At 35.6% G+C, this 16,137-nt stretch overlaps 1 protein-coding gene across 34 annotated transcripts in view; it reads right to left on the bottom strand.

Annotated features, from left to right (window-relative positions):
• Positions 1-16,137, bottom strand: part of R3HDM1 (R3H domain containing 1) — a 208,592-nt gene that overhangs the window by 61,290 nt on the left and 131,165 nt on the right. For all 34 annotated transcript variants that reach the window (XM_043573293.1, XM_043573307.1, XM_043573308.1 and 31 more), the window contains one exon: positions 13,737-13,860. In XM_043573293.1, the coding sequence (XP_043429228.1) occupies positions 13,737-13,860 (124 nt within the window). The remainder of the gene's footprint in view (positions 1-13,736; positions 13,861-16,137) is intronic.

The following is a 16,137-nucleotide window of genomic DNA, read 5'->3' as shown; positions in this document are numbered from 1 at the left end:
AGAAAGAGAGAGAGAGAGAGAAAGAAAGAGAGTGAGAGGACTTAAATAAATAAAATCAGAAATGAAGTGGGCGCGCCTGGGTGGCTCAGTTGGTTAAGTGGCCATGGTTGACTTTGGTTCAGGTCATGATCTCGCAGTCCCAGGTCAGTCCCTGTACTGACAGCTCAGAGCCTGGAGCCTGCTTTGGATTCTGTGTCTCCGTCTCTCTCTCTGCCTCTCCCCTGCTTGTGTTTTGTCTCTCTCTCAAAAATAAATAAACATTAAAAAAAATTTAAAAGAAAATCAGAAATGAAGGAGGAGAAATAATAACTGACAACCATAGAAATTAAAAGGATTATATTATAAAAACTATATGTGACAAACTGGACAATCTAGAAGAAATGGATACATTCTTAGAAATATATAATCTTCTAAAATGGAATCAGGAAGAAACAAAATTTGAACATACCGATTACCAGCAATGAAATGGAACCAGTAATCAAAAAACTCCCCCCAAACACAAGTCCAGGACCAGATAGCTTCAAAGGGGAATTCTTTCAAACATTTAAAGAAAATTTAATACCTATTCTTCTCAAACAATTCCAAAAAACAGAAAAGGAAGGAAAGCTTCCAAGTTCATTGTATGAGCTCGAACTACTCTGATACCAAAACCAGATATACCACACACAAAAAGAAAACTACGGGCCATTATCTCTGATGAACACAGATGCAAAAATTCTCAACAAAATGTCAGCAAACCAAATCCAATAATATACTATAAAAAGAAAATCATTCACCAGTGTAGAGTGAAATTTATTCCAGGGATGCAAGGGTGGTTCAGTATTTGCAAATCAATCAATATGATACATCACATTAATAAGAGAAAGAATAAAAACCACATCATCAGCTCAATAGATGCAGAAAAAACATGTGACAAAAGACAACATCCATTCGTGATAAAAACCGTCAACAGGGGCGCCTGGGTGGCGCAGTCGGTTAAGTGTCGGACTTCAGCCAGGTCACGATCTCGCCGTCCTTGAGTTCGAGCCCCGCGTCAGGCTCTGGGCTGATGGCTCAGAGCCTGGAGCCTGTTTCTGATTCTGTGTCTCCCTCTCTCTCTGCCCCTCCCCCGTTCATGCTCTGTCTCTGTCCCAAAAATAAATAAATTAAAAAGAAAAAAAAAAAACAAACCCGTCAACAAAGTAGGTTTAGAGGGAACATACCCTGACACAATAAAGCCAATATATGAAAAACCCACAGATAACATCATTCTCTATGGTGAAGAACATAGCTTTACCTGTAAGATCAGGCACAAGACAAGGATGTCCATTCTCAACAGTCTTATTCAACAAAGTACTGGAAGACCTAGCTCCAGCAGTCAGACAAGAAAAATAAATAAAAGGCATCCAAATTGGAAAGGATGAAGTCAAATTATCACTACTGCAGATGACATGATACTATAAATAGAAACTCCTAGAAATTCCACCAAAAAGCTATTAGAACTGATAAATGAATTTAGTAAGGTCACAGGATACAAAATAAATATACAGAGATCTGTTAATTACTATCCACCAATACTGAAGTAGCAGAAAGAGAAACTGAGAAAACAATCTCATTTACAATTACAACCAAAAAGGTAAAATACCTAGGAGTAAACTTAATCAATAAGGTGAAAGTCTTGTACTATGAAACTACTATTAATGAAAGAAATCAAAGATGACATAAACAAATGAAAAGATATTCCATGTTCATGGATTGGAAGAACCAATATTGCTAAAATGTCCATATTACCTAAAGCAATCTATAGCTTTAATGCAATCTCTACCAAAATACCAATATACTTTACAGAACTAGAACAAAAAAAATCCTAAAATGTGTATAGAACCACAAAAGTCCCCAAACAGCCAAAGCAATCTTGAAATAGAACATTCCTAGATTTCAAACTACAGTACAAACTTGTAGTAATCAAAACAGAATGGTACTGGCACAAAAACAGACACATGGATCAATAGCACAATAGAAAGCCCAGAAATAAACCCATATTTATATGGTCAGTTAATGTATGACAGAGACAAGAACATACAATAAGAAAAAGACAGTCTCTTCAACAAATGGTCCTGGGAAAACAGGGCAACTACATGCAAAAGAATGAAACAGGACCATTTTCTTACACCACATATAAAAATAAACTGTAAATGAATTAGAGACCTAAATGTGTGACCTGAAATAAGAATCCTAGGAAAATAAATATGTACGCAGTAATTTATTTTTTTTAAATAAATTTATTTTAAATTATTTTTAAATATTAAAATTTTAAACATTAAATATTTTAATTTAATATTTAATATTTAAATATTAATTTTAAATATTAAATTTAAAAACATTTTAAAATAATTTTTTAAATTATTTATTTAAAAAATAAATTTATTTAAAAAAAGTAAATTACCCTCAACGTGGGGCTCAAATTCATAATCCCAAGATCAAGAGTCACATGCTCTACTGAGCCAGCCAATCACTCCCACAGGCAGTAATTTCTTCTCTGATACAGATCTTAGAAACATTTTTTTAGGGGTGTCTGGGTGGTTAAGTGGATTTAGTGTCTGATTCTTGATTCTGGTCAGGTCATGGTCTCACGGTTGTGGGATTGAGCCCTATGACAGGTTCTATGCTGAGTATGGAGCCCGATTGGGTTTCTCTCTCCCCTTCTGCCACTCTGCTGTTCGTGCTTGCACTCCCTCTCTAAAATAAAATAAAATAAAATAAAATAAAATAATTGAAAAAACAAAAAGAAACATTTTTTTAGATATGTCTCTTTGGGCAAGACAAACAATAGCAAAATTAAACTACCGGGACTACACCAAAATAAAAATCTTCTGCAGAGTAAAGGAAACCATCAATGAAATAAGGCAACTTACTGAGTGGGAGAAGATATTTGCAAATGATATATCTGATAAGGAGTTAATGCCCAAAATATATAAAGATACAAGTCAACAACAAACCCCCTCAAATAATCCGATTAAAAAATGGCAGAGGATGTGAACAGACATTTCTCCAAAGAAGATATCCAGACGGCCAACAGACACATGAAAAGATGCTCATCATCACTTATCATCGGGGAAATGCAAATCAAAACCACAATGAGATATCACCTTACACCTGTCAGAGTGGCTAAAATCAAAAACACAGGAAATAATAAGCGTTGATGAGAATGTAGAGAGAAAGGAACCTTTGTGCACTGTTGGGAGGAATGCTAACTGGTGCAGCCACTGGGGAAAACGGTATGGAGGTTCTTCAAAAAATTAAAAACAGAATTACCGTATGATCCAGCAATTATACTACTTGCCCAAAGAAAAGGAAAACACTAATTCAAAAAGATATATGCACCCCTAGGTTTACAGCTGCATTATTTACAATAGCCAAGATATGGAGGCAATTCAAGTGTCCAATGACTGATAAATGGATAAAGAAAATGTGGGATCATATATATACACAATGGAATATTACTCAGCCATACAAAAATAATGAAATCTTGCTATTTGCTATAACATGGATATACCTAGAGGGTATAATGCTAAGTGAAATAAGTCAGTGAGAGAAAGACAGATACTATTATGATTTTCCTAATGGAACTTAGGAAACAAAACAAAGGAACACACAGGAAAAAAGATTAATACAAAAAAACCAGACTTAAATAGAATAAATACATGGTTATGAGAGGAAGGTGCCTCCTGGGATGGATGAAATAAATGAAGGGGATTAGGAGTATAGGTATTTTGATGAACAGAATTGTTGAATTATATTACATACCCAACACCAGTAACATTGAATGCTAATTATACTTAAAAAAAAAAAAACAATTCACAGGTAATATCTAAAATTGTTCTTTTTAATTGTTCTCCCATTGTTTGTGCATGCCTTAAAAAACAATAAAATGGTGTGCTTTTTTAATAAGGTTAGAAACTTTAACACTCTTCCATATTAAAAACAAAGAAAACCCATATCAGCTATCACACAGCTAAGCCAGTAAATGGGCACTCAATATTTATACTTACTGAATAGACAACAGAGGAAAACATATTCTTAACATAATAGAATCAAAATAATATATGTTTCTACATGAAACCAGAGGCTTACTATGTGTGCTGACAGGCTGACTGAGAATAGCATTTTTCACTGTCCACATCTATCAAATGGCTCTGAAAGCAAAAGCTGAACTTAAATTTTAAGGTAATGCATTTAAAATAAGGTTAAATGTATTTAACTGCCATTTCATTAAAATGAAATCGGACCCTGTGATTACAAATCACCTCAGCGGATTCACGAATTCATGGGTCACTCATTAATCCTCTCCTTAGAAACTGTACTGCAGCTGAAATGCAGATTTCATGTCATTAACCTCAAGGTGCTTACTTGATAAGGAAGAACACAGAAATGTTTTAGTTTATATTTAATATGTAAAGCTTGAAATGAAGGTTTCATTTGAATATTTCTGAATAAATCTGCACACTTAAAACATATCTAAAAAAAGCCTTATTTGATTATGCAATAGGTTTTCATGGTAGAACATTTGGAAAATACGAAAAAGGAAAAAGCCACTATGGAAAAACATCATTTTCATAAAACAATTACTCATAGATAATTACCATTTACTTTTATGTATAGGTAGCCTTATTTCTGTGCACAGATATAAATACACATACCCACTTACATTAGATATAGAAATGGCACATACTGTTTCAAAAGCTTTTCCATACCTATGGATAAGGTCAACAGAAATTTCTAAAAAAACTATGGGAAGGAAGTATCTAAGTAAATGTTCTTACAAGACACTTAGACCTCAAGTTAACAATCAGAGGATTAGAAAAGAAATCAACTGATCTGGGGGCGCCTGGGTGGCTCAGTCGGTTAAGCAGCCAACTTCAGCCCAGGTCATGAGCTCGTGGTCCATGAGTTCGAGCCCCACGTCGGGCTCTGTGCTGACAGCTCGGGGCCTGGAGCCTGTTTCAGATTCTGTGTCTCCCTCTCTCTGACCCTCCCCCGTTCATGCTCTGTCTCTCTCTGTCTCAAAAATAAACGTTAAAAAAAAAATTTTAAAAAAAAAAGAAAAGAAATCAACTGATCTGAACTCTCTATCGTACTTTAAGGAAAAGGCATGTGTTAAGAAGTCAACAAAACAAAAAGACCTCAATATGTCAGAACAAACTATGTTAGTTTCCCATGGCCATTCTGAAATTCAGACCAAACACAAATTTAGCTCAAAATTCCTATGCCTCTTCATTTAGAATACTGCATAATTGTCATTTTTTTGGATGACACCACAAAGTAACATCAGTAGCTAACACTGACATGACATTTATTAGGTTTTGGGCACTGTTCTAAGTACTTTATACTTGCTAACTCATTTAGTGCTCACAATCTCATGAATAGGTATAATTATTACCCTTATTTTTTTAGATGAAGAAACAAAAGCACAGAGAGGTTCACACCTTACCAAACAGGGTTTGCACATACTATTCTGATTCTAAACTCTCCTTTTCTCAGGGACAAACGCTGAGACAGAAAGAGTATTACAATAAGCAGAACACTGAACACCTAGGCTCCTTCCATTTTCTGAGAATTTTGGTTAATGAAGACTTTTACTATAGGTTAAGATACTTAAGTCTCAAGATAAATTTAATTATAGGAAAAAAACGAATGATTGCAAATAGTCAATTAACTAGGACTTTTTCATTTGAATTGAAGATTATTTAAAAAAAAAATTTTTTTTTTAAACGTTTATTTATTTTTGAGACAGAGAGAGACAAAGCATGAACGGGGGAGGGTCAAGGAGAGGGAGACACAGAATCTGAAACAGGCTCCAGGCTCTGAGCTGTCAGCACAGAGCCCGACGCAGGGCTCGAACTCACGGACCGCGAGATCATGACCTGAGCCGAAGTCGGCCGCTTAACCGACTGAGCCACCCAGGCGCCCCATGAATTGAAGATTATTTTTAAGTATAAATGTGGTTATCCAAAACAGGAATCAGAGTGAAAAGTTGTTGAACAGTTAGTCCAGATGGCAGTTATAGGAACTTGGGGTTAAAAAAGACCATATCTTAAAGAGTTTATACAATTAGCCCATAATGTCCTCTCCCCTGGGAGGGGGTCTCCTTCACTTGTTTTGCCCATTACTCTCAAGGGGTGTGGTTTGTGACCTCTTATATTTCAAGATAACACTTCCTTGACTTATTATAATTAGATCCCACACATATAAGAAACAGTTGAGAAGAGGAAAAGGAGGCTCAAATATTTCAGGCTCATGTCCCTTGGTTTGTGTCTCTCAACCTGAGTATTTTTCAGGCCAGTCTTCAATATTCCTTGTTGGGGTTTAGCTTTGCTATTTTGCTTCAAAGGCTGACTTTGCTCAAAATGTACTACTCTGTTCCCATATCCCAGGTGAAGCCACTTAAGATTTTTTTTTTTTAGTAGTAGACATTTCATAATCTGGCTCTTCTCTGCAAAGTTGAGTTGCTTTGCCAAGAAGTCAGACTTTACACCCAGTGGGGCAAAGGGAGCTCTAACTTTGGACACCTGTGTACAAAGAGGCATGTGCTGTATCATGGGTGAAGTCTTAAGTTATTGTGAAGCAATGATTCTTTTCTATACACTCAGTAGCTTTACATTCACTTTTATATTTGAGGTAGGAAAAGCTAGCAGGTGTGAACCACACTGGATAGGAAGTTGCCAGGACCTGAGGAATTGAAGTCTAGCATCACTTAAAAAAAAAGGCGGGGGGGGGGGGGGAGGGCATCATTTAACATTTCATGTTAAAAGGAGGGGAATTGTACTGGTAATCTGGACAGGTCCCTGAAGGTTTTTCTAGAAGTCACAGTGAGATGTTTGACCATTCATTCCAGTAATGACAAACCACAAACCACAACCTGGCAGCTGGTTGTATAAAATCCTTGAGTATACTCTCTAAAGACGAGGAAATCAGAAGTTGCAAAAAGATGACTTGACTTTATGGATGGCCAAAGACCATGGGATCTATGATGGATGAAGTTACTACAACCACAAGGAAAACTAGACATAGTCAGTTGGAAAGCACAGAAAACAAATAAACAAAAATCCACATCATTCTACTAATCAAAGAATGTTACCACTGCCTATGCAAGACAAAATCATTACTATTTTATTAGCAATATAACATAAAGAATCATCTAATCACAGGTATGCCTCACTTTATGCACACTTGGTAAATAAAATTTACATCTAAAAGAACTGTTCAAGTTGCTCACAAATTCCTCTGAACTTGTGTTTAAACAAAGGAATCTCAGGCTGCTGAGCATCAAGTTACAGGGTGGCACTTAGTAGAGAAGTGGCACTGTGGTTTAGGTTCATCATCTAATTATTCAGACAAAAGGAAGGGAAAGGACATAGTTCTGATAGTTTCAATAGCATATAGTTTGAAGGCTGTCAAGTATGAGGAAAAAAATGCAATGATCTTGAAAAGAGGGAGAAAATTGAAGACTGGGAAAGAGGAAGTAGCTTCTTCGAGAATGAAAAGTACCATTAGGTTACTGGAGGGGAGGTGGTAGGGGAGATGGGTTAAACAGGCGATGGGTAGGGGCACACACCTGGCTCAGTAGGAAGAACAGGAGATTCTTGATCTTGGCATCATGAGTTCAAGTCCCACATTAGATGTAGAGATAAATAAACTTAAAAAAATAGGTGATGGGTATTAAGGAGGGCACTGGTTGTGATGAGCACTGAGTGTTGGATGTAAGTGGTGAATCACTAAAATCTACACCTGAAACTAATATTGCACTGTATATTAATTAGCTGTAACTTAAAACCTTGGAAGAAAAAAAAAAGTCTAAGAGTGTTTCTAGTATTCTAACACTCAATATATCACCAACTTGGCTACACCTAAATTTTTCTTTAATAAAAAGTGTTTCAATGTATCAAAAATTAAAAAAAAATTTTTCCTGTGATTTTTCTATGTTTAACGTGGAAGTCAGAAGAAAACAGGATCTATATATCATCTATAGAAATTTGTGTCAATATTGTGGGAAAGCATGTATTTTGTAAAGCAAGCAATGCCAATATAAGTGATAACCAACAACAGAATAAACAATCAGATCTCAACATAGGTGTTATTTAACACTGTCATTCTCCTTTGTTAAAGGACTGCACTGCTGCGATATTATCCCATTTCTTCCAGCACTTTCAGAGGAAAGCACAATCAATTTTGCAAGCAAAGAGAACTAGGACAATATAAATTGATGGCTTAGGCACTTCCCTGGAGGGCTCCAAAGAATATTCTATTTTTAACTCTCTTTCACTTCAACAGAGAAGAGAGCAAGAAGGAAACACAGTGCTCAGCAGAAAAGTATTGCACAGGCTTTAACAGGCTAGTTTTATTTTGTGCAGGTGACGTGAACAGTATTTGTGTTAAAGGAAAGCATTCTTAGTAATATGAATCAGACATAATGGGAAAGAAAATAAAAAGAACCGAAGAACTGGTTATTCACAATAGCCCTAAATCTAAGGTAATTTCACTTAAGTTTTTCAAGACTAATAACCCCATACGGCAGAAGCACTGTGAGAGTAGATTTAGGTTTTTTTTTTTTTTTTTGATAAGCCATTTTGCCAACTCTAATCTGTAACTAGATATCCACAATATAATTTAGATGAACTGTTTCCAAATCATCAAAACCTCAAGTTTGTGATCTTGGTCTGTCTTACGCTTGGTTGGTGGGTCTTCAACTGAAAGCCTCTTAGGTGAATTTAGAAGAAGACACAATTGCCAGCACACCTTCACTATTCTTTTTCCTCTACCACCTTCTGCTCCACTATTTCTGTGATTAAATAAACACAAATACGAACACACAAAAAAGAATCTAATAAAAACAGCCCCATAGGTTATAGCTCATGGCTATTTAAATGACGATCCTATGAAAGAGTCTGTACAACTCAAGGAAATCTATGGGTACTTACCAGATACTTTTGGCTCCAGATTTCAGTGGCGGCAGGTTAATGGAGAAGGGAAAAGGGAAATAGGTGGATTTGTAGGTATTATACAATTGTCTGAATCTGTGTTGGTCACACAATACTAAGAAATGCTCATAGAATCAATGAAAAAACAAGGATAACCAGGGCCATCAAAAAGTAACAATATATAAAATTCCTATTATGTGAGTCAAAAGATGCCAAAAAAGAAACTAACTTTGTACCAAAGTCCCTATTTTACACAGAGAAATCCCTTGTTAATATCAGCCCTCCTGTGCTTATCCAATATGTCCATTTCTTCCTTGCCTGCTTTTTACACCAAGTTACTTTTAAATCTGTACTCTGCAATGCTGCCAATATTCTCTGCATGTTACAGACTGTTTATCCTAAAATGTTCCTTCTATGGTGTGGTTCATCAGGACCCTATCATAGTCTACTGGTAATGAAGCTTAATTGAAACCACATGGTTCTGCGTTACTTGAAAAGCTAACACTGACAATATAATGCATTGATATTCTTTGAATTTATCAACTGGCTGCAAAACTAAAATGACATTTCATTTTACAGAGTTATTCTGTTTTCCACATGCATGCGATATCACAGTTTGGAAAAAAATTGAATTATATCCCTGGTCAGCACCCATATGTAGTTTTAGATGCTTTTAGGTGTCTTAGGTCCATTAGATGGCATGCATTAATGCACACTAATATTCCTTAAAAGTTATGTAGCAGTAGAGAAAGAGATGTACTCGACTATTGCTAATGAGTTTGGCATGCTCAAGACACTAGCCTTTTAAGAAAAGCTATAAAGCAAACTGAATCTGCCATTCAAATCTGCTTTGGAAAAGAAATTAAAGCAATAGCTTTCACAAATTTTTAAAAAGTAAATTACATTAAGTCAAGGTTGTCATTTAAATTTAAATCCCTATTTCTAAGTATGATGCATGATTAAAAGGCATAATGGAAAATATAAGCAAATATTAATACCTTAATACAGCATTAAAAAAAGAAAAAAGAAAAGAGCAGTGGAAACCTGAGTAAAAAGAAGCCAGGAAGCAGCTGAAAAAGAGACCGGTTCACTGTGAGAAATGTAAACCTCTCAGACAGTGCTACGGCCCCGAATCCAACAGCTCAGGAACCAGGCCAATTATTGCAAAATATTAAACATATATGGTAAAGCTGCAAACTTTTCAAATGAGTCATAAGAATGAAAGCAGCTACACAGAAAACAGCCAGGGATCCATAAACCCAAAATCTTTGCTGTAACTACTATGTGCAGGAACAGTTTCTTTATATCAAGTTCCTTATATGCAGTATACTTTATAGTACTCGAACTGTAAACTTTAGATAAAGAGTTAAGATAATGAATCTTTATTATTACAACTGGCAAGTAACCATTTCTTTTGAAATAGTTGCTTGTGTGACTCCAGTTTTTGACAGTAAGTCACTAAGCTACTACAAACCAATCCTCCAATATTTCACCTTCCTCAACTAGAAATGACTCACATAAGCTAGAAACACAGTATCATGGAATTTTAGAGTTCACAGAGGCTTCAACAGACAATACAGCAAAACTCCCTTACTTTGCCAGTAAGTAAAATGAAACCCAGAAGCTTTAAGTGATAGACCTAATACCAGTTAAAAATGAATGAGGCTAACAGGATTTTATTCCTATTTTGTTTTCTTTCATACTATACAATGCACTGTCTGAAATGCCTTATGCAGCCAGAATTTCTTCTGCTTCTGCTGATTGGGGTTGACTTAACCATGTTTTGAATGACCGTGACAGTTTCAGATTCATAACACAAGATATATATATATTCATTCCCCAACAATAATGATAGTACTATTTTCAATTCAAGTCTCATAATAGATGGGAGGTTTGTTGTTAAGGAGATTAACAACTATTGTGGACCTCTGGCACTCCCATGGATGGAAGACCAAAGCATTTTATCCTTAAGATATCTCCCCAACCACCTTCCTGCCCCCAAAAGGGAAAAGAGCAGAAAGTTTTACATTTTTTCTTGCCATATCCCCTGGTTTATGAATATTTAATTTAAAAATTACTTATTTATTGTGCTCCAGTGAAGAAAAACTGTTGCTAATTTATTAATGTTTTCATTATTTGGTTGAATAGTTTTACCCTTTTATGTAATACAAGAAAATAATATGCTGCTTGACTAAATGTTGTTTGGCAAGAAACAAAAAGGTAAGAGATGTAATAAATTATTTCTAATTTTAATCAGATTGGGATGGTGGAATGTACATAGGGAAATATAAGGAAAAGAATAAAAGAATGAAATCCAGAAAGTATAATGTGTATATAAAAAAAATGTTAATTACTGGGACATAAATTGCTATAAATTTGTTAAAAAAACACAGAAAAAATTGCCTTGTTCATTTCCCAATGCATTTTACTTTTCTATTAGGACACACACAAACATACATGCATACTTTTCTGTAAGCTTTAACAAAAAATAACCATTAACTAACTACAAAAAAAACTTTCGATTTTGAGTTTTTTAGTAGTTCAAATCCTACTAATTCCACAAAAAGGTTATAATTACCAACACAATACTTGCCACTGGCACTACTGAACCTTTCTTTAAAGAGGGATTTGCTCTTGTACTTATTAGCATAACAAATTTCCTTCCCTTTCAGATAAGGATGATTTGAGGATTTCTCTTTTTTTCTTCAAACTGAATGATATTCAACTAACTTAAGGTATAAACTGAGATGATAGTACATAAAATAATTGGAAGAACAGATTCTATAACATGTTACATTATGGTAACTTTAAGAGTCAAACACAACATTTAAAAACTGTTCACAAAAACTGTTTTTCTGTGCCTGTACTATACAGATGTACTCTGTTTCCCTCCTTCTCACCTTAACTAGCATTAGGAAAAATCCACAATGAAAATATCACTGATTATAAAACACGTACTGTCTGTCACATAGATATTTTGGCCCTCAATTGCGAGGAGTGGCATATTCAGCTGTTCTCCATTTAGTGGGAATATTTTTCCTGAGATGCATTTGTAAAAGCACATTGGTCCAACCTGTGATTAAAAGTTTCAATTCTGTAGGCAGTTTGACAATGGAGAGGAATAAAAATTTAGCCATGGAAAAGAACGAAACTTGTAAATTCATATAAACATGGAGTAAAGGATCTTTGCATGCCTTATTAATAGGCTGTATGAAACGAATTAGTCACACACAAGATATTGGAATGCGGAGACTGAAGGTAAATTTCTTTTTTGTTATGACATTAGCTGTAATCTGCATTATAATTTTGGAAGAAAATAATCAAAAGAGAAACAATATGAAAAGTTAGTCACTGTAGCCCAGGAAAACTCACAAAATAATTTCCATTAGAACAACAATGTATTTAAAACTAACGAATGAATGGTGTCACGATGAATGCTCCCATCTATAAAAAATAACTTTTGATGACTTTCAAAATTAGGGCATGTATTAGTTTATATTATTTGAAGTGGATTGTACTATAAACTTCAGGAAAACTTGAATTAAACGGAGTCATAATTAAGACAGAAGTTGGCTAAAATGACCAATGCTTGCATTCAACATCCTTCGGAAGAACATTTGTCACACATACAATACAGGGCTAGTAAAACAAAAAAGGAAAGACCTAACACTAAGTCTAAGACAACTCCTAGGAGCAAAGGATTAAAAACCTGGCAGCTCCCCCACAGGAATGATAAGTAACAATCCTATCTGGTTAAGGAAGTTGGTGAGTCACAATGATCACTGAAGAGTGCATGAATGAGGAGAAGCACAGACACTTCTCATCAGATTGCCCTGTATAGGCGTCCTTCTCCTAAAACTGCGGCTCCCCTTAAGAGTGGCACATAATATCAAGAGCAAGAAACTGCCTAAGCGGAGGGTTATGTGGCCTCAGTGAGTCACGCTGATGTAGCCTGAGAGCCTCCAACAGTGACAACCAGCTAATACAGTCTCAAAGATGCCAAGAAACATACCACTTCTACACTAGAGTGATGAAAGGCTAAAAAGTACCTTATTACACACCTGGGGCAGAATCACAAATCTAGGTGGGAAGCACAGAAAGAAATGAATTCAGTAAAGATAGTTTTTTATACTGAAGTCACAGTTGTTTTCACAGAAAGCTTAAAGAAAATTTGAGAGGGGCAAAAGGAAAAGGATCTTTTCAGTTTTAATATATTTGATATTCTTAGTATTAGATTGCATTTGGTTTAAAAATACCTTTCACTATACAACCGGCATACTGAAAAACAAAACACAAAAAAGATGTTTTAGAACATCATTCCTTTTAAAGGCACAGTGAGTCCAAGACATCAAAATATTTTCACCAGGCTAGATTCTCACAGGTCACTTTGATTCTTGCTTCTAGTTAGCTGTTCAGGAGGTATCTTAGCTTGCCGTGTCTGTCTTTTGTTAACAGAGGTGGATTATCAGGCTGCAAAGGAGGCTTCACTACAATGGCAGTGAGTAACAGGAAGCTGCTCACCACTTTGCTTGGCATGGTACAGTCTTCACATTATGGTTTGTGGTTCTGTACACGTCAGCATATAAACCTGACGTGTACAGCATATAAACCTGATGTGACCCACTCTTAATCTCATTGGTTTGCATATTCATATGCCTGTGTCTGAGACCCTTGATAGATGGCGTGTGGTTAACATCATAATAGTAACACTGAAATAAAGCAGAATGAAAAAAGCAATATCCATAGCTAAGAAATCATGGCCTCAGAAATATTACTCACCTGTCTGCTGTGCAGGCTGTGGCAGTGGTTGGTTTAGATGTGAATTGTAATGGACAGAAGGGATTGGGCGATACTGAGGTTGACCAGAGTGATAGTGGCCTGGAGCACAGTAACAGGCTGGCATCTAGGATAAGTGTTGAGGAAGAAAAATCAGTTTCACTTGCAAAGAAATGTTTTCTCTGAGGAACAACAGAATGTAATGAGGAATAATTCTATTACTACCCAAAAATTAAATTAAATTGAATTTAATTAATAACAAAAGACACCTACCAATATACCTGGCAATTACATTTAGTAGGTTTAAATTTTTTGGCCATATTTGTTTCCGATTTCTCTCTCTCTTTTATAAAACCAAACACTATTAAAATAGCTAAAGGCTTACTCTAGCATTCTTTTGTCCTATATTCAACAGAAAAACCATTATCCCATAGTTGGTGTGTATCTTTGTTATAAATGTTTTGGAACCTCTACTATATATGTATATCTGTTATCCATACAGAAAATTGTTGAGGATCTAAAAAATTTATAGTACTGTACTATATACAACTCCATGCAAATTATTTTGCAATTAACATTCTTTTTTGAGACTTCTCTTGGTTGAAACATATATACTGCTAGCTCATCCAATTTGATATATGAACTGCAATCATTGTATAAATTAGTCAGTTTATCTATTCCCACACTAATACACAGTTGCGCTGGTTCCATTTTTTAATTTTTCTCATATTTCTAATGTAAATTAAAATGCCAATACAAATCCTATTTGTCAATTATACCTTAATAAAGCTGGGGGTAAAAACAGTAAGACTAGCTTGATTATATTTACTTCTGGTGCTATTTAAAATTTTTTTTTTAATCTTTATTTATTTTTGGGAGAGAGAGCATGTGCATGCAGACAGGGAAGGGGCAGAGAGAGAGAGGGAGACACAGAATCCAAAGCAGGCTCCAGGCTCTGAGCTGTCAGCACAGTGCCTGATGAGCGGCTCGAACCCATGAACCATAAGATTACGACCTGAGCCAAAGGTGGACACTTAACCAACTGAGCCAACTAGGTGCACCTCCTTCTGGAGCTATTTATACTAGTTGTGCATTTCTCTTAATCTGACCTAGTTTGGAATAAGGAATAAACAATTAATTCAGTGATGTAGAAATATGTGGTAAATTAACTTTAGTAGCTTCATAAGCTCTTTCAGGTTCTGCTATTCCAATTGGATTACTTCTCAAAGAGACACCTGAAGACATCTTAAAGAATGCCCATTTCATCTGGAAACCAGCTGGAGTACATAATTTCTATATCAGCTATAAGCCAAGAATCTCCTAAATTTACTGTAACATTCTTCTGATTCTGAAACATTAGATACAATACACATGTGGTCACTTAACTGTTCCTGGAGGTATCAGCAAACAATAGGTTTTCCTGATTTCAGATCTTAATCCATTATTATACTTTTCAGTATATGTATGTATATAAATAACAGTATATTCTTTTCTCCCCCTTAATTAAAAAGGATATCATTGGGGTGCCTGGGTGACTCAGTTGGTTAAGCACCTGACTCTTGATTTCAGCTCAGGTCACGATCTCATGGTTCTGTGAGTGTGAGCCCTTGTCAGGCTCTGTACTAAGAGAGTGGATCCTGCTTGGGATTCTCCCTCTCTTTCTGCCCCTACCCTGCTTGTATGAGTGAACGTGCATGCATACGCGCGCGCTCTCTCTCTCTCTCTCAAAATAAGTATATAAACTTAAAAAAAAGACATTGTTTAAGCCAAAAGAAAAAAAAGGACAAAGGAAAAATCAAATGTAATACTAAAAGAATTCAAATAATACAAAAGGCAGGAAAGGAAGGATATAGGAATAAAACAGAGATAAACAAATGGAAAACAAATAGCATTGTGGTATCCCTGCATTTAGCCATGTCAATAGACATACTAAAGATAAAGGGACCAGACACTCCAATGAGACTGGATAGGACAGAAAAGATGAACTATACACTATATGCAGAAGATAGACTTTAAATACTGGGCATTCAAGGGTGCCTAGGTGGCTCAGTCAGTTGAGCGTCCCATTTCGGCTCAGGTCATGATCTCACAGTTCATGAATTCGAGCCCCAGATTGGGCTCTGGGCTGACAGCTCAGAGCCTGGAGCCTGCTTTGGATTCTGCATCTCCATCTCTCTCTGTTCCTCCCCTGCTTGTGTTCAGTCTCTCTGCCTCTCAAAAATAAACAAACATTAAAAAAATTAAAAAAAAAATATCGAGCGTGCAAATAAGATAAAAAAAGATACCATTTAAATGCTCATCCAAAGAATGCTGAAGTCACTAGATTTGTCAGATAAAATAGGTTTTAAGAGAGAAAAACATTTCATTGCTTACTATAGGTTCCAACACTATACAAAACTGGCAG

Source organism: Prionailurus bengalensis, chromosome C1 (assembly GCF_016509475.1).
Source record: "Prionailurus bengalensis isolate Pbe53 chromosome C1, Fcat_Pben_1.1_paternal_pri, whole genome shotgun sequence".
NCBI classification, from domain to species: Eukaryota; Metazoa; Chordata; class Mammalia; order Carnivora; family Felidae; genus Prionailurus; species Prionailurus bengalensis.
This window is presented reverse-complemented; position numbering and strand designations above follow the sequence as displayed.